Here is a 27,022-nt window from a genome sequence, read left to right as displayed (position 1 = left end):
AACAAATTAGTTGTCAGCTGAGCCAGGGCACTGGAAATCCCTCTTAATAGATTTTACAGTTTCAGCAGCAAGTCTTCCCCTCGGTCACGTTCTGTGCGAAGGAAGGGGAAAGGTGGTGAGAGCTCTGACTCCATCTTTGAGGAACTTTCACCAGTTTCTGGCTAATTGCTCTCTCCCACCTCCTCTCTGTTATTCTGTATCAATACAGATGCTTCTCACTAATGTCCTGTGTTCCTTCAGTGTCAGATTTAAGATGGTTCAACTGAGGTTGGCAGGTCAGGGCCTGCTAGACCTATAGATCCTCCCCATGGCTTTCACAGTGATCAGAGGGCTGCGTGTTTTAAATCTGTACATAAAATCAACCCTAGACATGGAAGGCACACAGCTTATTTTGCTCTCAAATCCCTTTGGTGTACCCAAGAAGCCAAATGGTTTACATTCAAGCTCTCTAAGATGCTGAAAAGCCTTTAAATTTGTCACCATTTCTTTTTGATTGGGATGTGCTTTTTCTGTTATGTTGAGGTTAGTTAATGGTGAGGTACAGGAATCACCAGGATTTATTTTCCCTGACATACTCCAAATTGCTTTGCAATAACATCAGACCTCAAAACTTGTTTTGAAGACCTTTGTGTTTCTTTGACACCTGTAGATGACACACAGGCAAGCAAGAATGTGATGTTTCCATTGCCTTCTCCTGTGCCACACACTTGTGTGTCTACAGAAGGCATTTGAGCTGTCCTGTTAAATAACAGTTCAATAAGTAACTTGCCCCTAAAAAGGGGGAAGATTTGTCATCTCTGCTGAAACCATGGTAGAAGAGGTAAAAATGAAAGAAAATGCTAGAGCCTGCTCCTTGAAGTGGAGCATTTTCCAGAGGGCAGTCCTGGGCTCTTGTCTGCAAGACCCTGTTGGGCAGACCCCCACCCCACAGTCTGCTCCATGGCAAAGTCCCACGCTCTGTTCTTCTGGCCAAGACACTGAAAATCACCTTTATACCCAACAAGCTCTTAGTGAGGCTCCAGCCATGCATGAATTGTCAATGTTTGCTTGATAGTATGTGGAAAAAATAGCAGTTGGCCAAAGATTCTATCATAAACCCACAGCCACAGGGCTGGATTGAGACATACCTGTGTGCCATTATTACTTGCTAATCAGGGCTATTTGGTATAATAAGGTATGCCTTTAGTGCTTTGGTTGTATCTGCATTTTAAGAAATTTCTAAGAAAAAAGCAGTAAGTTCTGATTTTTCTGGTAGAAATCTGACAGCGGGCACAGAAGATGAATTAATTCCATTTACTCTAGAGGTGAATTAATTCTGCTTGCATTCTCAGTTATTTTAGTGATTGCTCAAATGTTCTCCGACTGTCAGCTGAGTCAATTGTTTGTATTCGGCACCAGGATGCAATTTCACATTTAAAGAATGAATTTCAGCAGTGCACTTTCAAATTCTGAAACTAATCCCATTTGGCAGAGAGAATGTTCTTAAGCGATAGCTTGTCCTTCCTATAGTTGGGAAAAAACATTCAGGTATTTTCCAGGTGTGTCTAGAAACTTCTAGCCTAAAAGTACTTTTATTTCTGTCGTCACACATCTTTGCAAGCAACAGGTCACAAATAAAAAGGCTTACAGGTCCCAAAGCAATAACTAGCAAGCAAAGGGGAAACAGCCTGTAGGGTGGAAAAGTGTTTGTACAATAATTGGGAGAAGAAGAATAATCTGGATCTTTGTTTTCTGCCAACTCCCCCTTAGAGTCCCATCAGCCTCAAGCAACAGTGCATCCTTGTTTCTAGAAGTATTTTGATGTCATGTCAGATCTGAAGAGTTGAATCTTATGGTGCTGAAGTGACATTTCTAGAGAAAATGTTCCAGGGAATGATATTATAACCTATTATAAGAGCTGCGGTTCCACATGGCAATGGAGATCCCCAAGGTGGGTAGCTCAGCCCCAGGAGACAGCAGATTATTTCCAGTCACACCCCACCCTTACACCACTTGTGTTTGTGGTGTCATTTACAGCTATTTTTCAGAGCTCTGCCTATTGAGGTTCCTGAACTGCTGCACTCAGACAATCAAGGCATGAGTTCTGTAGTCAATTTTAGTAGGGCTGTATGAACCAGTCTGCACCTGGTAAGAACCAGCCTGAAAGAAGCCACCTTCCAAATTCAGGTAGTAGAAAGACTCTCTTCCTCCCCACCTCATTTCTTCTTCTCCCCTTTACTGCTCACCCAGGCCCAAGGTTTTGCAGAGAGATGGGACAGTATTTCAATTACCAGAAGCAACCAAAGAAAAAGAGCTGCATCTCAGTGCTTCTTCTGGCCTTCTATGCATGCCACAAGTGCATCCCTTGATTCAGTTGGCTCCTACAGTCAATACTGATTCCTAGTCCTTGGGAAATGTTACAGTGGATCAGTTTAAAAGAACTCAATGGGATATCAGAGCACTGTTGGCAGTATTCCTCACACTTTCTTTCCCTTTGTCCTATTATGTTCCTGAAGAAAAGGAATATTATATCTCACTGGGCATTAGGTTCATCCCCTTTGAGTCAGGAAGGTGTAATATTTGCAGCCAGACTTCATGTGGCAGGAAATAACTCAGTTTTCTTGTGGACTGACGCTGCTGGAGCCGTGGTGATGGGCAAGGGAAGAGCAGCTGTGTGGGGTGACAGCCATGGCTGGGCAGCACAGAGAAGAGACCTTGGGGGCCACTGTGGTGCTGTGCTGTGGGCAGAGGGCATTGTGCATTTGTGAGAGGAACAGCAGGAGAGAAAGGACACAGAAACAAGGGATGATTCCTGACATCGAGGGAGGTGGGATCAGGGCTATCTTTCTATAAAACGAATATCTGACCCCATCATCAGGGTTTGGTTTTCTTTTCCCTGCAGGAACCCAAATTATTGTAAGAATGGACAGTAAAGATGTCAGGTGGATGCATTTTGTTTCTAAATAGAGTAATTGTAAATATTTATTTATGTAAAATCACAAGAGAATGACTTATCAGAGTGCTTGCAAGAGAAAGGAAGTTGCCGAAGGAATTTAAAACAAGTTGAAAAGTAAAAGCTTGAAGACTCTCAAAAGGCAGCAGCCAGAACCTGCTGGGAAAACAGCCCAAAAGGTGACTAGCAAGGAAAAATATCAGACCAGGGAAGGAAGTTTGGCTCTGTTCTGTAAAGTCAGCATGGGCCCAGGAGGTGCTGACCATCCTGGTACCATTGGTCAGTGGGTCTCTCATGGAACACACATAAGTAGAAAAGTTGGGGTTAGATTAAAATTCCTGATGGAAATGAGCCGCGGGCAAAGGCTACAGCTTCATCAGAAGGAAAGCAAAATATCATTGGCCATGAGAAGGCAATCACCCAGCTGTGGAGCTGGGCAGCCAAAGCTCTTGGGGCAGATGTTTGAGAGCTTTCTATCTTGTTTGTGATTCATATGAGCCTGAGAGGGAAACAAATCTTCTTTCAGTAGATTCTCTGTTCAATCTTCTTTCAGTAGATTCTCTGTTCAGCTTCAGAGAAGAAAATAACCTTAGGATTGACTGTTGTAACTTGATAGCCCAAATGGGTAGCTGGAAAGATAAGCCAAAAGAAGGAAGGCATAGTGTATACCTTTCTAAGCTGATAAAGAAGACAATTCCTGAACAGCCGCTGGGGAAAAGCTTGGGCTGGTAGCAAATTAACAGCCTAGTGTGGTGTGGTTACTGCTGCTTCAAGTAAATGGGTCTTTAAATAAGCAGAGTTTTAAAACCCAGCTGATTTGACTTTATCTGTATATTCTCCCCTGGTAGATATGACCTGTGAAAATCCCAGGCTGGGTGTCCTGCTCTGGTCAATGTAGATGATACCCAGGAAAGAAATCACCTTAGGACTCACAGAGCTTCTCTGGTGGTGCATGCTGCAAGACCTGTGCTGAGTAAGGTGAGAGCAGAGCAGCCACCCTGCTGCACAGCCTGTCCCTGACTCCGTGCCTGCATCCATCTTCCCGTCAGCAAGGGCAAAGGAAGGGAACACTGATGTCATCCTCAGTAGCCAAGGTCCCCCAGGGATGCTCTGAAATTCACAGTAAACCAGTGAGTAGGAGCCCACTCAGTCCTGTGGGTAAGGGACAAGGAAAGGACATCAGAGGCAGTGCAGGAGGTTGGCCATTTGCCTTGCAGCAGCAAACACAAATCAGAAGAGGACGTGGCCTCTAGTGAGGAAGCTGAAACCTGTTTGCAGCAAAGCTCCTCAAGTGCAGCCCTGGCCTTGCATACAGGAGAAGGAAGAGGCTTCTGGCGTGTTTGTGGCATTACTGGCTGACAAGGTGCTTGTATTGTCAAAAACTGTTCAGTGATAATGCAGATGAAGGGAAGGGGCTCAGTGAAATGCTGTTGAAGTAGAATATTGTGACATTCGCTTGTTGGGTTGTGAAGAAGCCCTCCAGCTGCCAGGGACAGAGGTCAGCACAGGAGCTGAGGCAGTGCTTGCTTGGCTTTCCAGCAAAGGAAGCAGTAACTGATCTGGAGGTTTCTCTATAACCTCTGAATGCTTCCGACAGGCAGCATTTCCCAAAGGGAACCTCAGCTGAAAGTGATCTGCGACTGACGTGAAGATCCAGCTGCTCCACGTTGTCCATGCTGTACCATTGCCATGCCACTGGCTGTAGCCCATGGGTATTGGACATGCTGGTGCATACTAGATCTTTGTTATGAGCAGAATGAAAGGTTGAGGCTTTAATTCCAGCACAGCAGAGCAAGCCGTTTCAAAATCAGGTGTTTTCACTGAAAGGATAGAAGCTCCACCAATAAACAATCCAAAGTGCTGCAAAATCAGCTTAGTCCCCGTGTAGCTGTAGACAGATGGTGCTTGTAGGCCTCTGCTTTCAGTACAGACAGTTCATTTGTGGGCATGTCAATATTACCAAAGCCCTGCACAGGAGGGGGACAGTCTGTGGCTTCACATTTTAGCCTCCTTGCATTTGACAATCTGTTTCCTATCAGACGCTGAGGATTCCCATGGGTGGGCTCTTGGCACAGAAGCACCAGCAGTGTGACTGCAGCAAAAGAAACTGCTAATCTCAGTTAAAACCGTAGAAAAGTATCACTTGTGTTTAGACAGGAGGACTTTTGTTGTCACAATAGACCCTGTATCCCTGCAGACTTCAGCTCCTGGTGCTAGGGTGGTGTGTGGCTGCAGACTCAGGACATGGCTGGGAGATCTGTCTGGTGCTGCAGCTTAGGAGGTGGAAAAGAACAGGGCAAGACCTTCAAATCTAGGGGGTATTGTTTGAGGAAGATCAGAAATAAGAGAGGAAAAGCTCTACAGGAATTAACAGACCCCAGCCTAGGTGTCCTTTATCTTCCCTTCTCCTCTCCAGGGAATCACCCCTTTAATAGGAAGGAAATTGTGGGGACTCTTTCTGTAGTCACACAGCTGTGATGGTAAAAGAGCATATGAGAAGACAAGATGGGTGTAGGAAAACCACAGAGGAGAACTGAAACATTGTGGGGAAAAGAGGTTCACCATTTTCCTCAGGAACTAGCAAGAAGGTATGGATAAATGTAGGCTTCTGAGGAAAGCTCACAAGTCAAGGCAGCTCTACAACTACAGTTTTCTTCTACGCAGGAAAGTGTTTATGGAGTATTTTTACCAGCTTCTTGAAACTACAAAGTTAACAATTTTTTTCCAATACAAAATCAATACATAGTTGGGATTTTTGGTCAAAGGCAGAAGAATAAAGTTGTCTGGCCTGGGAATCTGTTGCAGCAATGGAGTCATGAGGAATTAATCTAGTTGATGGCAAGAAGATTTCAGAGAAGAATTGAGAGGCTTTTCTCTGAAGTCTTTTTGAGCACACAGCAACACCCACAGTCTCATAGGAATTGTCTGGGACTGTCTGAGCATATGGTGGAGCAACATCAAAGTCAAGAACATGTTTGATCTGTGCCAGCAGTGACAGATTATGATCTTGCACTTGCAGAAGGGTGGAACTGGTGTCTCTCAGCTTTGTTGCTATTGATCTTACACAAAGTGGGAGAGGACTGTGTGGCAGTGAATGACATGCAGAAATCTTTCAGGCCATCCTGCTTTACTCTTTTGGGCTTCAGGCTCTTCTACAGATGACAGTGAATTCTTAGGCTTTAATACTCAGAGTATTTATACTGTTGCTCTGGTGTGAAGAGCAGTTGAGTTTTATAATCCAGCTCACAAAAAGATTGAGATGAGATATTGTAATTCACCAGATGGCACTGTAATTGAGTTATCCCTGGACTTGGGGGACTTGCTGAACTTCTCTGTGCCTCAGTTTCTCACACACTGATGGGGAGTGCATAGAATTGTCAGCATTGTTTAGCAGTGCCAGAGCTCTGGAGCTCTGCAATAGAAGGGAAATTGCACAGAATGGCCCTGTCATGGTTGTTAGGATTTATAAGGCACAAGTTTATTTTACAAACCCCTTTTATAACTCACTGAAGTGTTACACCCATTAGATTTTACTGGGATTTTTCATTGTTTTGTGAAACAGAATGCAGAGCCAACACAAGCAAATCCTCCTCTCTCTCTCCTTCCCTGTACTGATCTCAGTTTTCTCCTTCTGCAATCAGTCTGAGAGAAGAGTGTACAATCTTCTGGCATATGTGTTGTCCTCATCCATGCACTTACACACAGATAAAATGACCGAAATGTTACATACAGGAAGTAAAAGACCTTTCCTTTGCTAAAAAATCCCACAGGCCCCTTTGCTCTCCCACGTCTTGCTGTGCCTGCAGTGTTTTTTAGGGCTGACCTCAGAGATGCAGGCATCCCCCTCTCCCCAGCCAGGCTGCCAGAGCTGCTGAGGGATGTGGGCTCAGTGTTAGGTGGGGATGGAGGACAGAGTGTCCTTGCTGCTGTGGCCAGGTGAATATCCAGACCTACTGTCCAGGCAGTGTGCCAGGGATCTTGCTATTGCCAAGCTTTGGGAACACTGACTGATTTTTAAATTCATTTATGTATTTATGTATTTATTTATTTACTTATGAGCATACATCCACTAATAAAGTATTCCTTGCCACAGCCTGTGGCTCTTCAGAGATTAAAAATGGGGCACTTTCAAATTTTTCTGAGATTTTTCTTGACTGAGCTAGGTTAACCTTTAGAGCTTAGTGGTCTTTTTCAGCCTAAAGAATGCTATGATTCTGTTAAAAGAAACTTGCAAGGTTTCATCTGGATTTCTTCATTTTCTAGAAGTAATTGAAATAATTTCTGATCTACTTCTGTTTCTTAAAGAGTCTGAAGCCCATCTTAAGCAAAGGGAAATTAGTAGCAGGGCAGAGCTGCATCTCTGTGTCTCATTTTGTAGCTCCCATGGGAATTTCATGGGTCACCACATCCTCCACACAGACATCATTACCTAAGCTTGATATATTTCTTTGGCATATTTAATGTGGTTTATAGGAAAGGATATATTGCAGCCATCAACTACAAGGCTCAAGTTCAAAAATTTACTGAGAGATGCAGCAAATTCACTAACTTGACTGTTCAACCCAGCTCCAAACACAGCTATATTCTCATCTCTGCTTATATGTCCTTAAAGCACTTTTTGGGTCAAAAAGTTTCATAAAACTCTCTTTAAAGAAGCATGCATTGGTAATGCTGGCACTTATCTTTGGCATTTTGAAGGAGAGCTCAATACCTGCATCTGCTCTGTAAACAAAGGCACCTCTAACAAGCTCTTAAGCTTTCCTAACTAAAGAGGAAACGTGCCCTAGTTTTTTGCAGAAGATGTCCAGACTGGAGCAGGGTGGCTGCAGTCTGTGGTGCTCTGCTGTCCTTGCAAGGAGGCTGAGAGGAGCCTGAATGAATGACAATAAAGCAGATGAAAGGCTCAGTTTCAGCTGTACATTCATTAACTGGCTGATCTGCCCAGCTGGTTTACGATTAATTCTGAGTGCCACTGAGTGGGAGAAGCATCTGTGATGGGCGTCAGCCATCAGAGGGCTCCGTCCAGCAGAGCCCTGCCTGTCACAAGCTGGGCAAGCCACCAGCCCTTCTGTCAGGGTGAGACTTTGGGTAATAGCTCAGCTTCCCATCAGGGCTTGCTGGATCAATGTGGTCATAAATAGGAAGGGAAACACATGTTAAGTATCCTTTTCCTTTCTTGTCCTTTCCTCCTGGCATTCAGCCTACAGCTCTGTGATTTTAGGACGAAAGTCACTTTCGTGGTTTATTTATGATTTTTTTTTCAGTGAAATCTTGTAAATCTGACCTGAATCCAGCAGAATATCTCTGGTATTTCTGTTGCAGCTGTAGGGTTGAAGATTCCTCTAGGATCTGCCCTAGGATGCCTCATAGGCCTCATATGAGCCACACTCCAGGGGGCTCAGCCTGGGTGAAGGTTTCTCTCTAGCTCTGTGTTGTAGCATCTTGAATAAGAATTCCAAAATCCCAGCTACTGTCACCAGAAATCTGCAGCAGCAAAATGAAACATCATACCTTATCTAAAAGTATGCTGTTTTCTGAATCTACCATCGACAGTATACCCATAGATTTATAATGTCACTTTCTGGAACTGGATTAGCTCATAGCCTTGACCATAAAAACAACCTGAGAATGTAAACATGTTCTGTTTCAAAGGTGATTATTTTTGATTTTTATGTTCTTTGAAAACAACTGCCTCTTGGACAAGTCCTAAAAGGATTTTTTTCACTTTGTCTTTTTTTCTTATTGAACATGTTCTTTGGCATTGCAGTTGTTGAAGAGCTTCTGTATGAGATGTGTTGTGAAGGCATGCTCTGTGTAGGCAGGCTCTTCATATTTCACAGAAAACGATGACAGTCCTATTCTTGGGCTGAGATTTTTTCCACTGATGGGGACTGGAGTATCCTGAAGCTGTGTTTAGCAAACAAAGCTAACCTGGAGCCTAAAAATACACATTGCATTTGCAAAGAGCCTGTGAGCCTGCCAAGGTAACCCTTTTGTGATATAAATCAAGGCAATACTGTAATAGTTGTACATCTTAGACCCATTGCAGTTACTGACAAAACCCATACCAAGGAAATGTGGTGCTCACTGGAAGATCAGATTACAGCAGTCCTACCTGCAGTCCCTTTGTGAATCATTGGGTTTTTTTGCTCCTTCTGCTGTCATATCACCTGTCATACCTGAGTGGGGAAGGTTCCTGGGTCTAGAATCAATCTTTTCTTAAATATTTGCTTGAAAAATGCACCTTCCAGAGCATAGCCAGGGTTACTGATGGAGCCCCTGAAATATTAACTACCCAGCTCATGACATAATTGATACCTGTCCTATACAGCAATACCTTTACTATTAATGGTATGTAATTACTTGGTATATAATAACAGTGTCTATTAGAATTTAGTATCTATCTATAGGAACAGCATCTATTAGTAATAGTGTCTAATAATATCTACAGTAACAGTATCTATTACTGTTACTGGTAGTTAGATTTCGCTTGTCTCCTCATTGAGATCAGTACATGCTATCACTGTTCATACCAGCAAACCCAGAGTGGGCTTCAACCTAACTTGAGTTAAGTAGCATAAAGACTGAAATCAGGGGCTTCTTTTTACCATCTCACTTAGGTATAGTGTTTTTCACAATAAAGCTGTTCCACAGATTTTCAGGCTTTTCTTCTAAAAAAGAGAATACACATTTTTTTATAACCCAGGACTGAAATTTACTCATGAGGATGTGACAAGTATCATATATTAGACTATAGCTCTACATCTATATTTAATCCTGTATTTACAAAATATTTAAAGAACAAACTTTTTTTTTTTTTAAGTAGGAGTACAACTGCAGTAATGTAAACATTTTTTTCTGCAGAAAAAGAGTTGCTGGAAGAGATCTCTAAACAACTAAGCCACATCAGGCTAGTTTTGATATTCTTATTCTCATTGAATGATAATAATCCTACTGAAATTTTAACTAGACCATGAAATGAGGTGATACTAAGAAAGATTATATTGGAATGTGGCTTAAAATAAAGTAATAATCACACTTTGTACCCTGTTAAATTACAAGCTGTCCATTACCTTTATACTGCACTATTTTGTCCTAATGCAATACATTCAAATTCAGTCCTGAAATGCAGACAACCACAGAAGCTGTGTGTTAAAAATTGAAAAACTTGTTTACAGCTGCAGAACAGTGACTGAATTCAGGTTAAGCCAATATAAAACTCAGCTCTTATTGTCTTGGTATTTTATTACATGCAAGTTCTGGAGACAGGTAACATACCTCTGTTACTTTTTAAAGGGCACTGGAATTTCAATACATATTAAAGCTTTAAATTGAAAAATATACCTTCTTTTTAATAAATATATCTTCTGCCTTTCACTTAAATTGAAGTTTTTGACTGAGTTTCAAATTTGTGAGGAGAAGCTGAGAAAGAGCCTTCATTATGGACCCTTCCAGAATTCAATTGATTCAGATCTCAAAGATATCATCACAAATAGTGTTTCAATAGTGAAAAAAATATCTGAATGATATGAACAACCCCAAATGCTCCTGAATCCCACTCCTCTGGGCAGCTCTTTTCTGTGCTTTGGGACTGAGAAAGCACAGAAGATGAGAAAATACCATCCCCATTAACATGGGGTGGTGGAACTGAGGTAATATATTTTCTGAGACATTTGAAGAACTACAAGTAACTCTGCTCTTCCCTTACCTTGAGATGTGACTAATATCCAGCCTGCAATTGATTTGCCCTCAAATCTAGCAATTTCATCAGGTTTGTCTTCCCAGAAACTTAATTTAGAGATTTTCTATTAATACCAGATACTTCACCATAGGCTTTTCTTCTTGGCTCCCTGCCACCCTTCAATTCGCAGACACCCATTCCAGCTGCCACTAGCCAGAGGAAGAGACCAACAGGCATAAATAAATATTTGCTATCTTTGGAAAAACCTTTGAGGAAGGTTCTCACTCTGATCAGAGATGTATTTCCCAAGAAGTAAAGAAGATTCAGAGGAAAAAATACAGTGTATAAATGCACCATCTTAATATCTTCCTTTGTGAATTTTGATCACAGCATATTTTGATGGAAGTTTATCTCTCAGAAAATGTTAAATACACTGCCAAACACAGCTGAGGTCCTGTCTCACCAGTCAGTCAGTGACAAAGCTGTCAACTAAATTTGGCTTGTGGGGTATTTATTCTTAGGGATGATGCACAAATCAGAAATACAGCAACCTGGTTGCAGCTCCAGAGGAAATACAAGTCAATGTCTTGTGGAACAGCTTCTCACTTCCCACTTAGCACAGAAGTGCTTAAAGTGATTCAGTTCACAGGGAAGGTGATGGCCAACAGCACTGAGTTCTTTCCTGGTGGCAAGTGGGCTGTAACAAGGACCAGAAGATGCTCTTTTGCTGTTTGTAAGAGACTTCTGGAACAGAGGGTAGAGAAAACAATAAATGCTTAATTCATTTTCTGATGTGACCAATCTGGAATTTTCGAGATTCTGCTCACGTCAGAGCCACATTTAGAGCTTAGAACTCTCCATAGCCTTTGTCAGAAAAAAGGAACTTGGAGACTTAAGGGTCCACCAGGTTTCTTAAATCCCTGCTTGGATTACAGCATTGTAATCGATGCATACAGGATGTAGGACAACACTGTGAAATGGCAACTTCTCTTATTCTGTAAGAAGTTATTGTGCTATTGTTCGTGTATTATTATTCAAGACTACAGATGAGTGTTTGTGTTGAACAGACCTCCCTTGTTTGGAACAGAAGAAGCAGCACTGCAGAGCATGCTGCCTCCTTGGCCCTCCTCCACCACCCTTGTTCCCACCACCGTACTTCAGGCACAGCTGGGGCACTGTAAGTGTGGCTTTTCCTTCTTTTACATTAGTTTCTCTTTCTTTTACAAGAGTTTTACTTCTTTTACATGAGCATCCTCTCAGACACTGCTTCATGGTGTCACTTAGCAAACCTGCCTGGCTGTGCTGATGTGGCTCTGTGAGGACAATCACACAGCATCCCAGACTGGGGCTTGAAGTAAATATCAAATGGATCAAGGAATGAAATGAGGCTGGATTTGTTCCTGCAGTTAATTCAATGAACTTTAAATATTTTCCTTACTCTGTATTGAAGCCTTCTTAGAGTGAGGCAATCCTGAACCAGAAGAAATGGGGGTGCAGTAAACCAGTAAGGACAGAAAGGCAATTTTCCATCCTGCACAAAGATTTCTGGGTGTGTGTCCTGTTCTGCATAACATCTGTCTTACCTAGTAGGGTGAAATGAAGGTCCTGAAATCCTGCTGTGAAATCCATCCCTCACCATTTCATTTTGCAGAAACACATATGTGTTTGAGAGGTATGCTGGTATCAGTTTTCACTCACCCACCTATGCACAAACCTGCCATGTGTGGTAAAAGTCCATACACATGTGCTGACATGAGCATGTTCAGGATACAATGGGAATATGATATAGCAATTTCCCCAAGTACTCTTGCTGCAGGTTCTGCTAACTACAACATATCCTTCATCCCAGCATAAAAGATTTTTCTACCTACTCAGTAATTCCTGTTCCTTAATTTTAAGATTCGTTTACCATATGCAAACACTGCAATTATTGCTAGTGTTCTAGATAAATTATTATTATTAAATAGTAAATAATGTAAATTAATGATAATATAAATAATAATAATAGTAAATAATGATTAGTAAGATGTCAGGCATGAGTAACCCCAGAAAAAGTATGGTGTAAAATTCTGCATTTCCTCCTGATTGATCAGGATTGAACTCAGGCTGCCGTTCTCTCCAGACCTTTGCCTTCCTCTCACCTCCCCCGCCTGTGCCTTGATTTCCACAGAGATCCAAAGACAGGATCTCTTTAGGAACATTGTGTACTCCTTCAGTAAGAATGAGACTGGGACCAGGGTCCCTGAGATTCCTTCAAGCAGCTTAGGGAGTAATCTGAGCCGAAAATCACCCTTCACACCATCTCCCCATAAAAACATGATATGAAAAAAAGCAGCTACAAGCAGGGTGGGAGCCATGTGAATTAAACCAGGAGCAGTTTCTTCTTTGGAGCCTGTAGTCAGAGCTTTACTGGAAAATGGCCTTTTCTCTAGGAAGTTGGACATCAGTTTGGTCCAGTATTTCTGGCTCAGGGTTCATCTGTGTTTCCAGGGGAGATCACTTTTGTCACAGGACATAAATAAGGCATTTCACTCATGAAAGCTTAATGTTGAAGTCAGAAGATCAGACATCCATTGATCATTTAAGGCACTGGCTCTGCTCTGCAGTGAATGGATGCCTCTGGGTCAGTATCTTCTGGAGTGAAGTTCATGCTGCCTGTGCCCTCCCTGGGTGGAGTCTCTATTTTTAGAGCAAAGATGCTATTCCTAGAGAGGAGCTGCTGCAGGCAAAGTGGGACAGAGAGGGCAGGGTCAGGTCTAAGAATAGTCCAGGGTCCCACGCTGGCTCACAGTGGCAGCCTGGCTGCAATGTGCCTCTGGGAGAGGAAGAGGAGGAAGAGGAGGAGGGGAAGGAAGCATGGGGCAGGAGGCTATGCTGAAGTGCTAATGTTCAGGCATCCATGAAGAAAACCTTGTGACAAGCCCCAGACTTCTCCCAAAGGGAGCAAATAAGCTCTTCTGAGGCTGTACTGTATGGTGCCTGGAATTTTATGCATTTCTCCAACAGGCTACATGTGGCTGCATGTTCACTCATATGTTTGATATTTCATAGAAGCTGGATATGGAAGAGTTGTGTCATGAGCTCCAGATAATACAGGCTTCCTCTCTGCCTGAATTGCACTGCTCTGCAGGGCCTCCTGGCCCCCAGGTGAGTGATGCATGTGTGGTAGAGCCACATTGTTCTCTCACTTGCTCCAAAGTCCTTACAAAGCTGTGAAACACATGAAAATGCTTTTTACTACCCAATAAGCATGCCAAGCTCTGGCTAAATTTCATTTTGATATGACTTTGCATAAATCATGTAGGTTTTTTACCCTATGTTCTCATCCCTGCCTTACACACTTCATTCTGTTTCAAGTTCACCCTTCATTTTTTGTGGAGTTTTAGAGTGGGTAGCACCCATCAAAAACCACAGATGTGTCATCACTTCCTTCAGATGCTTCTTGTCAGTTTGTTGGGGTTTTTTTGCTTTAGACTCTGTTCTCTATTTTTGTGAGGACAAGAGCCTGTGGAGTGGATGCACAAAGCATAAAATGGCCTGGGATGTTAGCAGAGTACATCCCTGAGAAGGCAAACATCTACAGTAAGATCAGGGACAAGGAGGGGCTTAGCAGGGCACTGGGATGGGATTCAGGAGGTGCAGGGTCTCCTAGCCTGACCTGCAACATTTCTGCCTCTGACTTGCTGGATAATCTCAGACCAGTTTTTTGACCTCATACCTCATTTTCTACAATTTATTCTTTCAGAAATCTTCAGAGGAAGGTCAGAAATCTTAGAGCCACATAACAGTTTGAGTTGGAAGGGACCTTTGAAGGTCAACAAGTACAACCTCCCTACAGTGAACAGAGACAATACAACCATACCAGATTTCTCAGAACCCCATCAAACCTGGCCTTCTTCTTCTGAGGGAACTTCCCACCCCTAGAGGGAAGTTTATATGAACATCTCTGTATTGTCAAGAGGATCATCCATTTGCCTTTGCATTCCAGTTCCCTCCAAAGAAAATTGAGAGTTTTCATGGAGAGGCACTTCCAGTTCCTGCTGGGGCACAGGCAGTTCCAATCCATGTGCTGTGCCTGGTTCCTTGGGACAATGAGCTTCCTCAAGCCCCCTGGGTGCCAGTTTATTGCCACACAGCCAATTGCAGACACAGCTCGGGGCCTGTGCTCAGCAAAGCTGTGCCTGAGGCTTTGGCACCCAAACACTATTTTAAAAGTATGGACAACACATCAAAGTAAAGGCTCAGTTATGTGGCAAAAAGCTTAGCTTTAATTATTTATAAGTCAGTACTCTAGAAGATAATTAGAGAGTCTAGAAGTTTCAAGGTGAAAGCCACAAAGTCTTTTTATAGAATCATAGAATGGTTGGGTTGGAGGAGATCTAGTTCATACTGCCCATGAACTTTGTCTTTATTGTTTTGCCATTTTGTCTTTGCTGAGATGCTGGGTGGGGAAGATTCATTTAGCTCATGAGACTGGAAAAGTGAGGTCAGAAGTGATGCCTCGTGTTTGCCTAGTTCTGTCCTGAGGAAAGTCTTCTCTGCATTATGAAACAGCCTTGCAGTGTGATTGGCCATGATCCAGAGTTGCTGTTCATATGAAAAAAACACTTGTTATTTCAGTCTTTGCTAGACTGTCTTTAAAAAAAATTCCTCTTGATAGTCTCTGACTTAAATTGCAAGAAAGTAATTTTAATTCTATTGTTCTACAAAGTCCATTGCTATAAATAATAATAATCTTGCTACCAAATGACCTATGATGCCTCCAAGAACATTTTTAAATAGAACAGGCTGGCAGGTTTTGTCATAACAGCAGACAGTAGGATGGGTATAACATGGCTTTGGAATTTTTAATTATGAATTGCAAGACTGTGCCTTGTAGAGGGACAATGTTAGAACCAGCAGTCTTTTGAGAAATATTTTTGTGACAATGGCCACCTGCAAAGAAATACTACCATTACAAAGACATCTAGTAATTTCTTCTGAATTCTTCTGTAGCTTGCAGGGCTTTCAGATGAGTTGCAAAAGCTCATACTGTTGACTCATAGCTGAATTTTAATGAATTTTCATAAGAAGGAGAATTAGATTTGTAATGGTATAACTTTGAGTGTAATTCCTCCCATGTGTACTCAAAGGTAAAAATAAATAAATAAGATAAAATTTGGTCCTGACTCTAATAGGGCACATTGATTTTCACTACTGAAAACCTTAAATAACTCTACTGACTAAAGCAGTTGGAGTAATTTGTGTCTGAGGTTAGATTTTGCTCCTCTTCATGTACAATTTGATCACATTTTGGACAGTATAAGACGTGCAGGATCCAAACCTGGAGTGAGTGATTTTCACAGCAAATCTAATGCTTCTCTGATGCAAGCTCATGGGATTATTTTCCTTAGTCATTTAAAAGTAAAAGATGATCTGCAAACCAAAGCCTTCTAGAAAGAAATCTGTTTTCTGGTGGTTTTTTTCTGAGAATGGTGTTCAAGGTATACCTGGACTAAGAAGTCTCCTGAAAGGAGAATCAGCCTTGTTTGACAGAGAGAAATATTTTCAGAATTCAGAAATGGAGTAATCCCAATGTCCATCCCATCCTACAGAGCCCATCCCACATGTTTTATGCTACTTCCCTTACCACCCTCTTTTGTCAGCTGATGTGGTGTCTTCATGTGCTGGTTGCTAATTCTTCAGGACTCTGATAACTTCTGATAACTTTTCATTTGCCCAGGCTTGTTTTTCTTGCAGGTTCTCCTCATTTATGAGATTCCCCTGCCCTTCCCATTCCCATGTCAGTCCAACTCTCCATCCTGCTGCTCAGCAGCGGCACAGACCTGGTGTTTGGAGGCCACATTCAAACACAGCACCCAACACCTCAGGTCTCAGGAGACACATACAGGGTCTAGGGCTGATGGAACACAAGCACCTCTAATGCAGTTTAATAATAGTGTTATTAATAGTGTTAATAGTGTTAATGTTCCTCCCTAGGGTCCACAAGGAATTCCTGGTATAGTGGGACCAAAAGGGGAGAAAGTAAGTGGCTGCTGTCATGTTGTTTGATGTGCTTTTGAGGAGCAAAGAAGCAGGGGAGGATGTTCACTTTTTTCTTTGTCTGTTTAGTGAATGGTGGGCCTTATGAATGGAGGGTTTAGCTTTAATTTGAATGTAAATCTGTGAATTGGCTTGAAGGTATAATTTTAAACTCAGTCTTTCTGGGTTCATTTTCAGTCTTGAAGTACATTTTGTGTCTTCTTTTGTGACCTATGTTTAGGGGATGCTTTGAGAAAGCATCTTGGGTGCAAAACTCAGCAATCTTACTGACCCAAAGGCCCTTGAACTCCCTGTCCCTCCTGGAGAACATCAGGAGCAGAGCTCTCCCATGCAGTCTAAATTGTATGGGACAGCTCAGGTATTAAAGCTGGCCTATATGTTATTTTTTAAGTTGTGCAAAGATTTGTTCTGTAATGATGCCAAAGAGCCTTACAGCTGAAGCTGAGCAGCTAAGTGTGTGATTTGTTATACAAGGAGTTGATATAGATTTAAGGCTGAAAACACAGGAAAGACCAAGGAGCTCCAATACAGTAATTCTTCTCATTTTACCTCTGTAAGCACAGTTTTGAGCACAAAGATATTCACAGTGTTTTGTTTGGTGGTATTTGTTTTTTTTGGGGGGGGGTGTGGGTTTGCATGTTTCTTTGTTTGGTTTTTAATAGAAATGCATTGATGCATTGACTTGAGAGCCACTGTGCTTCGTGTGGTGACTGCAAGACTGAGATATTCCTTTCTCTGGCAGGGGGAGATTGGCAGGCCTGGAAGAAAGGTATGAATAAAGGTGCTGTCTCAGAAACCCATCCAATATTTAATAGCAGCTGCCAGAGAGGGGTGCAGACAACAGTTCAATAAAATTTAGCTAATGTTGAAGTTTAGCCTGTTAGTGCTTCTCTCACTGGTACCCAGGGTGGATGGTGGGCATCACTGGCTGCAGGGCTGGAGAGCTGCCCCAGCTCACTTGAATTTGACAAATTCCCTGAGTAAAAGCACGGAGAGAAGCCAAAGACATTACCAGAAGTGTTTGTGTGGACAATGGGAAGCAGATTATGGGAGTTATTATAAAAGATATACCAAAAAAACCCCAAAGCAAAATCAAACTTTTTGCTCATCCAAAGTCTAAACAAGGCTAAACCAGATACCCCTGAAGGAGGAACAGCCATTAATGATCACCCTTCCAGAGCTCTGGCACCAATGCAATATGCTGACTACAATCCTGTGCTTGGGGACATACGAGCCATGATATATTGTCAAAAATATGTGCCCCTACATGTGATGAAACAGAATATGTTATCTCAGTCACTTAGTACATCCATTTAATGTAATTAACTTTAAAGACAGAAATGCAGGATGAAATCAGAGATATGCAGGGGGTGGTCACTAACTAGGAAAAGAAGTACCCTTCTAATAATAAACCAAGGATTTTGACACCTTTCTAATAATATACCAGGATTTTGACACCAGCTACCAATCAGTAATTCAAATAAATAAAAAACATATAAACAGAAGACACAATTTTCTTATCTATTTTCAAATGTCCCACAGTAAACAAAAATATTATTAACATAAATTCAAGGGTTCAAAACAGTGTCTTCGAGAGAGTAACAAACCAACCTACAAAAAAGTGCTTAACTTTAAACATAGTACATCAAAATTTACTCTTCTGACAAAAACAAGTAGGTTCCGAAAGAGAAGTCACTCAGGCTGGAAATAAAACTCTTGTTAAAAGCTGTCTGGCCCACAAAAGTTCACTCGTGGCCCTGAATGTCATGATGACATTTCTGAGATCATATTGTCAAGCAGTGTAATGCAGTGGAAGAGCATTAATCCGCAGCATTTTAGGAGACATTCGAAGAGTGACTTACAAGCAGCAATTAAAACAGATAAATAACTGTATGTGCATATGGAGTTATTGCTAGTCATATAGTTGTTAATAAAGAGCAATTATAGCTAGCAATGTAGGAATGTTCAGAATAAAGACCATAGTAATAGGAATAGTTCGTTAAAGATTTGGTTCTTCTCTCAATACAAATTGGATTTGTATGGATATAAGTGCACACAGGTCTTCTTATCCCCTGTCTGCAGCAGGGACCTGTGTAGGAATGGTGTTTTTATGAATCATTGTAAGCAGTGTTTTCCTTTCAAGGGCAGACCAGGTCCGCCAGGTGTCCCTGGGATGCCAGGACCGGTAGGATGGCCTGGACCTGTGGGACCGAAGGTAAGTCTAAAGTCCACATGGAGCAAACTGCTCAATATCACCATCTGAACAGAAGGGTTGTCTTGGGAAATCTCTGAGCAGCTACTTGCAGGGGGCTGGGAAGCTGTAGCAGTGCAAAGACAATCTGTGCTTGTCCCCTTTTTTACACAGCTCTGCAGAATCTAGGGCTAGGTTACTCCACCTTCAGTCCAGACCCTGTAGCACTTCTTACATGGATTAAACATGTCAAAGGGAAATTGAAAGTTATTGTCATGAAGACTCACTGATGTCTCACAATCACACAAATCAGTGTTTCTAAACTGCTTGCCATCATTATGACTATTCTTTATGAGGATCCCTTTGCCTGAAGATGTTCTGTGAGCTTGTGATCAGAGGGAAAATACCAGGCTGATATCAAGGGAAAGAGGCGACAAACCATGAGAATGACAAATCGCATCTTTGAAGTTCATTTCCACACAAGCAAACATTAATTCCTGTTATTTCTATTAACCAACAGCAGCAGAAACGACAGGACATGCTTTGCTACTGCAAAGTGGCTGTTTCACCTACATTTGTTATAAAAAAACCTCAGGATAGTCCTTTAATAAACACTGGCTTGTGCAAAAGGTATAACAGCTCTTCATAGGAGCTGTGGTTTATGGAGCTTCTACAGGGACTTTTGAGACAATTTGCTTTTCTTCAGTCCAGGTTGTATCAAGCTAAAGGACTGCACACAATGCCTGCTTTTTCTGGTAAATCATTGACTCCTCACTTGCTCTATGAAGGTTGCTGCCCCCGCCTCAGAGGATGTGATGGATTAGCTCTTGATACTGCAAGAATAGTAGGAGCTGACTTGTGAATTTAAGCCACATCTTGGAAGCAGACTTTCAAGGTCGTCCCAGCTGTGTTAGATGAAGAACATCATATTATAGTATGTGGGAATGTAGGCAAGCAGCAAGAACATCATATTATAGTATGTGGGAATGTAGGCAAGCAGCAAGAGTTTGTGCTTAAAAGAAATCAATGTTGAATTTGAACTGTGAGATGGGAAATGGTTCCCCGCACAAAAACATTGTGTGCTACGATTTCTCACAGCAGGAGCAGAGAGGGCAGAGGAAAGGTTCAATCAATTCCTTCCTTCATAGTCTTAGTGAAGGAAGAGAGGAAAGCAGACAGAAAACTCATACACTCAGTCTTCTTCTTGTATAGGCATTAGTTTTATTTGTGTAGTCTTCCTAATTTTGATTAATCTTCTTTGTCTCATTAGTCTAGATTAGTCTATTACTGTGCTTTTTCATCACACTCCCAGAAGCATCCCTCATATTCAGAAGTAATATTTTTTTCCTACACTTTATCTGCAAGTCCTTCTTGCTGTTTGATGGTGATTCTTCTGCTTTTATTGTCTCTTCTGATACAGCTCTCCTCTGTTCTTTATGTAGGCTCACAGTTTCATTTCTTCTGGTCTTCATAAATTTCATTTTCCTGCCTGTCAGTGAAGGCTCCAGTTGAACACAGTGCAGAAGATCTCTGTGGTCATTTCAGTTGGATGTGACTCTCTTTCCTTTCTCCCTGTCTCTGATCTTCACCAACTTACAACATTCTTCCTCACCACAGACATTTGCTGCATCCCCATCTTGCTGTAAATCTCCAGTAAGCTGCTGTTCCAGGTTTTTAAACTCATATCCACCTCTGTGGGTATTTGCCATTTCTTCAGCTGGGTCTTCTTCTCTTCTCTTACTTTGACACAGCCTAACTTCAGTCCCTATTTCTCGTACTTCGTTCCTTCATGTCTTGTCTGAACTTCTGCAGGGGCAGCAGCCAAGGGGAAAATCCTCTCAGTTTCTGGGACAGTGAAGGCCAAAGGAGAGTAAGAGCCAAATGTATTCTGCTGGTAGCACTGCTGCGTGTCTGAGGGTCTACTGTCTATTTCATGCTAGATGTAATTAGTTGACGGCAGCCAGACAAGTGGTTGTAAATACTTTTTCATGATGTACCAGCTCCAAATGACTGTTCAGCACATGGTGCCTCAGAACTGCTGCAAAAGCAGTCACTATGCCCCCACAAGCTGTGAGGCACGCAGCAAAATGCCTTTCTTTTCTGCAGCTCAGTGGAGGTGATGCTGGGCAGAGACAATGCACCTTCATGCAGAAAAGGATGCACTGCTGATGGTGGTTTGCTTGCATGACCTGTAATAACAGCTGGGAAAACCGAAGCAAAAGTTACCCACACAAGAATATTCAAAGAGCAGAAGAGTAGGATGACATGTGAGGGCTCAGGCAGAATACAACTGTAATATAAACCCCTGTCCACAATGCTACACCAAGGTCAGGCCTAACTATTTGACATAAGACCTGAACCACTGAACTGTCACACATTCAAATACGACCTCATGGGAGAGCCTCACTCAATAACTCTCTTTATTGAACCCTTTAGGGTGAAAAGGGAGAGTTGGGTGTGATGGGATTGCCAGGTACAAGAGGACCAATGGGCTCCAAGGTTTGTTAACCAAACTGCATTTTCAGACATTGGTTTCTAACGCTCTGCTGACAGCTGCTTTCCTCATGAATTTTCTGGAAAGCATTTATCAAGATATATGTGCCTAATACAGATAAAAAATATGTTCTAAATCAAGCAAGGTTATGCTGTCTGTTTGGGCTTGGCTGTGTTTTTGGCTTTTCATAAAAATGCTTTGGTATACATTTTTGTAATTTATTTTAAAAGCAAGCTCAGATATAATTGTATCCCACTAGAAAAATTGACATCTTGAGCATATCTGCAGCATTAAATCATGTCTGCAATGCTTTCTACCCACCTCATAAGACTGTGAAGATCATTTTGGTCCCCTATTAGAACTAGGCATATTACTGGCATCTGGAATAAATTATGCAATTAGTTTATTCAAATAAAGGATTGGAAAAAAAGAACTGAACACCTTTGTTTGTTCTATGTTTCTTCAAGAGAAACTCAGTTTTATGTTAATGATCACACTAGATTACTTAAGTAAAACTTAAGTATGTTCCAGGGGGGAAAAAACAACAAACAAACAAAACAGAAGAGGAAGATTATTGTTAAAATTATTTCAGATTATTTGTTGTGTCTTCTAATGCTTTATTTACTCTCAGTTACAATTTATTTCACTCGTTTCAATTTCAAAGCATAATCAAAGCTGCTGGCTTTACTTGGCTTTTTTCATAATGGCTTTTGGGCTGAGCTGTCTTGCCTTCAATTCATATTTCACAGTTCTGTTTCAGTGCAATGTTAGGAGCTGTAAATATTCATTTGCCTTTATGTCTTGGTGCAATTAATTATTTGTGCTTCGTTCTTTTTCTTCACTTCAAAGTTTGAAAGTCCGGCTTCTTGGGTGATCTTGAAAGCGAGAAGCATTAAAATATCTATCATTCCCTTTAGGGTTTTCCTGGAACTAGAGGAGAAAAGGTCAGTGTGACAACAGCATAATGTATCATTTAACATTTGGAAACACATTTTAAAAAAACTGCAACTGTAGAAACGAGGTTGAATTTTGATGAAGTCTAAAAGTCCCACTGAGAAATGAAAACACGTATTGAGAAGGAGCACAGTCTTGTGTCTTGAGCTGGGGTGCTGAAAAAGTGAGTTTTACACCCTGTATCCTCATGAACAAGTTGCTACAGTGAAACTCACTACAGGCTCCCCCATCTGTAGCATGGGTAAAATAATCCTTAATTGTCGGTCTGGTTTAATTAGCTGACACATGCTTTGGCACTGAGACACTTTGTACTCTAGGATCCTTCAGTGGGACCTGAACTGGGGAAAGAAGCCAACTGGGGAAAAAAAACATGGAAAGTATTATGTCCAGGAAAGCATATATTTAAAGTAATTATCTGGGGAGAATGACTCCCTTTTCCTACAGTCCTTAGCATTAATTCAGTTATGATATCAGTAATGAAGCATATCTCTCACTCTGAAGATATTACTGTACTCTGTTGACTTCAATAATGCATTGTATGGGAAAAAAATATTTTTTGCTTCCCCATGAAATGGTAGTAATTAGGCTGTTGTTCTACTGTTATCTCTTTTCAGGGATCCAGAGGTGACAGAGGCGACAAAGGAGTCAAAGGAGACCCGGTAATTTTCTTTTCTAGATGGCTGTGAATGTGCATCTGAGGATCTGACAGGGAAAAACAGGAGGGGCATGGAGGAAAGGAGCCTGAAAGCATCTTCCAGGGAGGGCAGGAGTGGTGAGGGAAAGCAGTGGTCCCATCAGCAATGAGGGCAGTGGGGCAGCTCCATGTCCCTGTGCCCCCAGCCCGGTGCACAGGGGGTTAATGAGATGCAGGAGGATTTTCCTGGAGTCACCCCAGCCCCTCCTGGGCTGTGCTGCCCAGAACCATTGCAGCTCCCAAAATGCTTTCAGCTGGTCATATGGTAACACTGGGAGGGGAAGAGGGGGGGAGATTAGTGGCATGGGGGTTCCTTCGACTAAGAAAGGAAAAGCAAACTGCTTTTGGTGGAAATGGAGAAGTGCCATTCCCAGGCAGGCTTTGGGACCTGTCCAGGTAGCAGAGCTGCCTGTAGACAAGAGAACAGATGGGATGATTTTGCCAGAAAAGCAGAAACTGGCAGCGGAGGATGAGACAGAGGAGTAATGGCACCATACAAGGAGCTTTATAGTAAAGTTTAGCTTATCAATTCACCTACTGCATTACCTGCAGTGCTGAGTCAGTGCAGGAGTTCTTAAGTGATAGCCACACATGGCACTGTTTTTATTCCTTCCAAGGAAGGTGCTGCTTTGTCAAAGATCACTACACATTTTCTGATTATTTTTCTCCTTTGACTTTGTAGGGAGAAATAGGCTTCCCTGGAATGCTGGGACAAAAAGTAAGTGGGTGTGATATGTTGGGGAGTTGTGTTAAATGCTGAGACAGGCTCAATGAGTGGATTCAGGGATTTCCTGGATGGCATGAGACATTGAAGGTCTTGCTTGACTCAGAGACCAGCATTGCCTGGACTTGATCAAATTCTTTAGGCTTTTTAGCTTGAGAGAAAACTGAGATTTAGCTCTTTGGTGCTGTTTCTCTTTCCCCCCTAGATTATTCCTTTAGTTATAATCTCCCTTCTATTTAAATGCCCTGATTGCTAAGGTTTTATTCAATTGAAACTCGTAGATATTTCCTTCTTGATACTCTGAAGCAAAATGGCACTACTGTATATAGTAGTGATAACCCTGAGCAGTTTTTAAGTCATCATTATTCTGTACTTGAAAAACAATCAAAATTCAGGTGCTGGCTTATGGAAAACTTAAAGGTGGATAATTTTAGTACACAATAAAACCATGCCTCTGAAATTAGAAAAGAAATTAATAGTTGCTTCTAGAGAGATGAGAAGATGAGTGAATTTACCTTCCTTTCCCTAAGTATTTTCACCACATGTGCATCTTAACAGCAAAGCAAGATATTGCAAAGGGGTCAGAGAGCTCTCCAAGTCTCTAAGTGAGTTTCTGATCTCATGTGGCCTCTTCCTTAGGAAAGGATTTTTCAGGGGTATGTGGGTAAATTGTATGAGCATCTTCTTACTTAACGTTTGTTTTAAACTATTTTATTATAATTTTGGATTTCTAAGAAAGAAACGGTGCCAGCATTATCTAGAGGAGTCATGTGAATGAAAACCATGTGTATCTGCTGTCTTACTCAAGGCAGGTAAAACCATGTACTTAACTCCTTCTTCCTTCCCTCTGTACCCACCAAGGGAGAGATGGGCCCCAAGGGACAGTCTGGAGTACCAGGACACAGAGGACCTATAGGAAGACCTGGAAAACGAGGCAAACAAGTAGGACCACGTTGTTTCCTCTTCCTGTGACTCATGGCATCTGTGTGACTGTGTGGTCTAAGCTCTGTACCATGCACTGTGCTGCACAGGGAGTGGAGAGAAGCCCTGGAACACCTCACAGGCATGCACAGGCTACACAGGAGTTAAAGCCTCAGCTTTAGGGCTGGAGTCTTTTCTGCAGCACTCAGCTCCCTGCCCAGGCAGCATGGGAAAAGCTGGTTTTATCCTGGATGGATAATGAACTCATTTAATACAATTCAAGCAGATCTTGAAGGCTTCCTTTGAATCCTAAGGAACACCCAGCTCCACCTGACAGCTAGAGAGCTCAAAATTATGCTAGCAGAGCTACGTTTTCAGAGTTCCAGCTGAATTGTAAAGACTCAGAATTGTGTGTAAGTTGGATACTGACTCCACCAATGCAGCATTTCAGTGGTAGGGGCTTAGATGGAAGTAGTTTATTTGCAGTCTTGTTATGCCCAGCATGGCAAGGAGAGGCACATCCCTGCTTCACTGCTGCTCTGATGAGAACAGGTAATATTTGGAAGTGACAAAGTAGCCAATGTGGGAAAAAAAGACAAGTTGGGTGTTAGGGAGGAAGTAATAGATCTCCAAGTAAGGGAGGTATGAGCAATGTAAGTCTCTGAGATGACCCAAAAGAAATATTTTTTTGTCCTAGATTTGTCAGGTGTTAAAAGCTGCTGTGTGCTTTTTGCTGGTTTTGAGGGGTTTGCTCTATTCTTTTTTTTAACCCTGTTTTTCTGCTCTGCCTCTGTGCTGTGGAATATCTTTCCACAGCATAAGACAAGAGAAGATGCAGACCCTGCAGATCAACTGGAATGCCGTGCACTCCTTATTTGACCTTAGACATTTTGTCACCTTACACGGTGGCTTAATATAAAAGTGGTGACATAAGCATGTCATAATTAAAGAGAATAATCAGTGTGACTAGAAGACCTATAGTCTGCCTCTAGATTGGTGACATAAGCATGTCATAATTTAACAATCAGTGTGACTAAAAGACCTATAGTTTGCCTCTAGATTGGTGTTTCCAGTCCCAAGGCTCAGCGCACAAACCCCTTTCTGGTGCCCTGAGAGCAATCCTAGCACTGATTCAGCATGAAAAAGGCTTTCCCTCTCTATAACTGGTGAACCTGCTATTTCCTTTCTTCTTTTCTAATCCTTTGAAAAAAATAGGGAGTGGCATTTTAAGGCTCTGTGGGTCTGGCTGCCACCTTTAAGTGCTGCAGAGGTCTGGCTGTTTGTCCAGCTGAGAGGATAGTTTCCACCAGCATGGGGCCATTTCCTGTCTCTTGATCCAGCTGACATGCCTAGATAAAAGCAGCTAAATTAAGCAGGTGTCACTTCCACTTCCATTTCCAGATATGTCTTGATTAGCTCACTGACTTCTTCAAGTCTCCCTGCCTCTGGGACAGGCTCTTCCTGACACGTGGCCAGGAGCTGGGAGTCACAAGTCACAGCCTTACACAGCTGACCGAGATACAGCACCCAAAGCTTTATAACCTGGGAACTGACCCCGAGCAAACCCAAGTTTAGGTTTCAGTCTTGAGAAGGAGGAATGACTTAGGGCTTTAGGTAGTGCTAGTTTGGAAGAAAGGGCATGAGCACAAATATTGTCAAGGGGAAAAGCTTCTCCCAATGCCGTGGGCACGTGTGAAAGATAAACAAGGCAAAAACATTGAAGATCAAGCCTTGCCATTATTATTTAATCCATCAGTGCTAAGCAGGAGGGTATTAAGCCATCATCCCTCCAAGCAGGGGACACAGAAAACAGCTTTTTTTTCAGTTAGCACATGTCTGACTGGCACCACCTTTCCTCTGTGAAATTGCTGTTGTGCGGGGGAAGATTTCCCACAGTCTTCTTTGGGGCTACAAAATCCTGGTCTGCTAGTTCTGTGTTGCATAATGTACGAAGTAATTAGAGATCAGGATCACTGACATTCACATAAATCCTGAAATATTTTTATGTCTCAGAGCTTACCTAATAGGATTAAACAAAGCAAATATTCAATTAGTTTTTTATAGGCCAGGGCAAAATCAGCCTTCCTCTGCTGAAATGGTGCAAGCGACATTCAAACATATCCATGGGATGTAACATATTATATAACAATTATTTCAGCATATATTAATATATATGCTTTGCTACTCTTAAATTAGACATGCAATCATTTACTGTATGATTCTGAATGCACATTAACCTGGAATTGCACCATCTTCAAGGAAATAATCTCCTTTGTCATTAAGAGAAAGCTTACATAGTGCTTATTATTTTTATTATGCTAAATAACATTTGCTGTTACATAAAAATCAAGTCAGATATTTAAGCTTTAAGCTATGTAATATACTTCTG

General features: G+C 41.9%; 1 protein-coding gene across 2 annotated transcripts in view; it reads left to right on the top strand.

The window, feature by feature from the left end:
- COLQ (collagen like tail subunit of asymmetric acetylcholinesterase) overlaps window positions 1–27,022 on the top strand; it is a 41,330-nt gene that overhangs the window by 808 nt on the left and 13,500 nt on the right. The window contains exons 1-11 of one of the 2 annotated variants that reach the window (XM_030239883.2): window positions 3,823–3,910; window positions 11,681–11,790; window positions 13,665–13,760; window positions 16,593–16,637; window positions 17,398–17,424; window positions 18,799–18,870; window positions 21,283–21,345; window positions 22,258–22,284; window positions 22,909–22,953; window positions 23,671–23,706; window positions 24,574–24,654. In XM_030239883.2, coding sequence (XP_030095743.1) covers window positions 13,674–13,760; window positions 16,593–16,637; window positions 17,398–17,424; window positions 18,799–18,870; window positions 21,283–21,345; window positions 22,258–22,284; window positions 22,909–22,953; window positions 23,671–23,706; window positions 24,574–24,654 — 483 coding nt within the window. In that variant the 5' untranslated portion in view covers window positions 3,823–3,910; window positions 11,681–11,790; window positions 13,665–13,673. Of the gene's footprint in view, window positions 1–3,822; window positions 3,911–11,680; window positions 11,791–13,664; window positions 13,761–16,592; window positions 16,638–17,397; window positions 17,425–18,798; window positions 18,871–21,282; window positions 21,346–22,257; window positions 22,285–22,908; window positions 22,954–23,670; window positions 23,707–24,573; window positions 24,655–27,022 lie in introns of those variants that run through there. The other variant, XM_018909566.3, reaches the window with a different exon arrangement.

Source organism: Serinus canaria, chromosome 2, assembly GCF_022539315.1.
Source record: "Serinus canaria isolate serCan28SL12 chromosome 2, serCan2020, whole genome shotgun sequence".
Lineage (NCBI taxonomy): Eukaryota > Metazoa > Chordata > Aves > Passeriformes > Fringillidae > Serinus > Serinus canaria.
The sequence above is the reverse complement of the archived record's forward strand: the minus strand, read 5'-3'. Positions and strand labels throughout refer to the sequence as shown.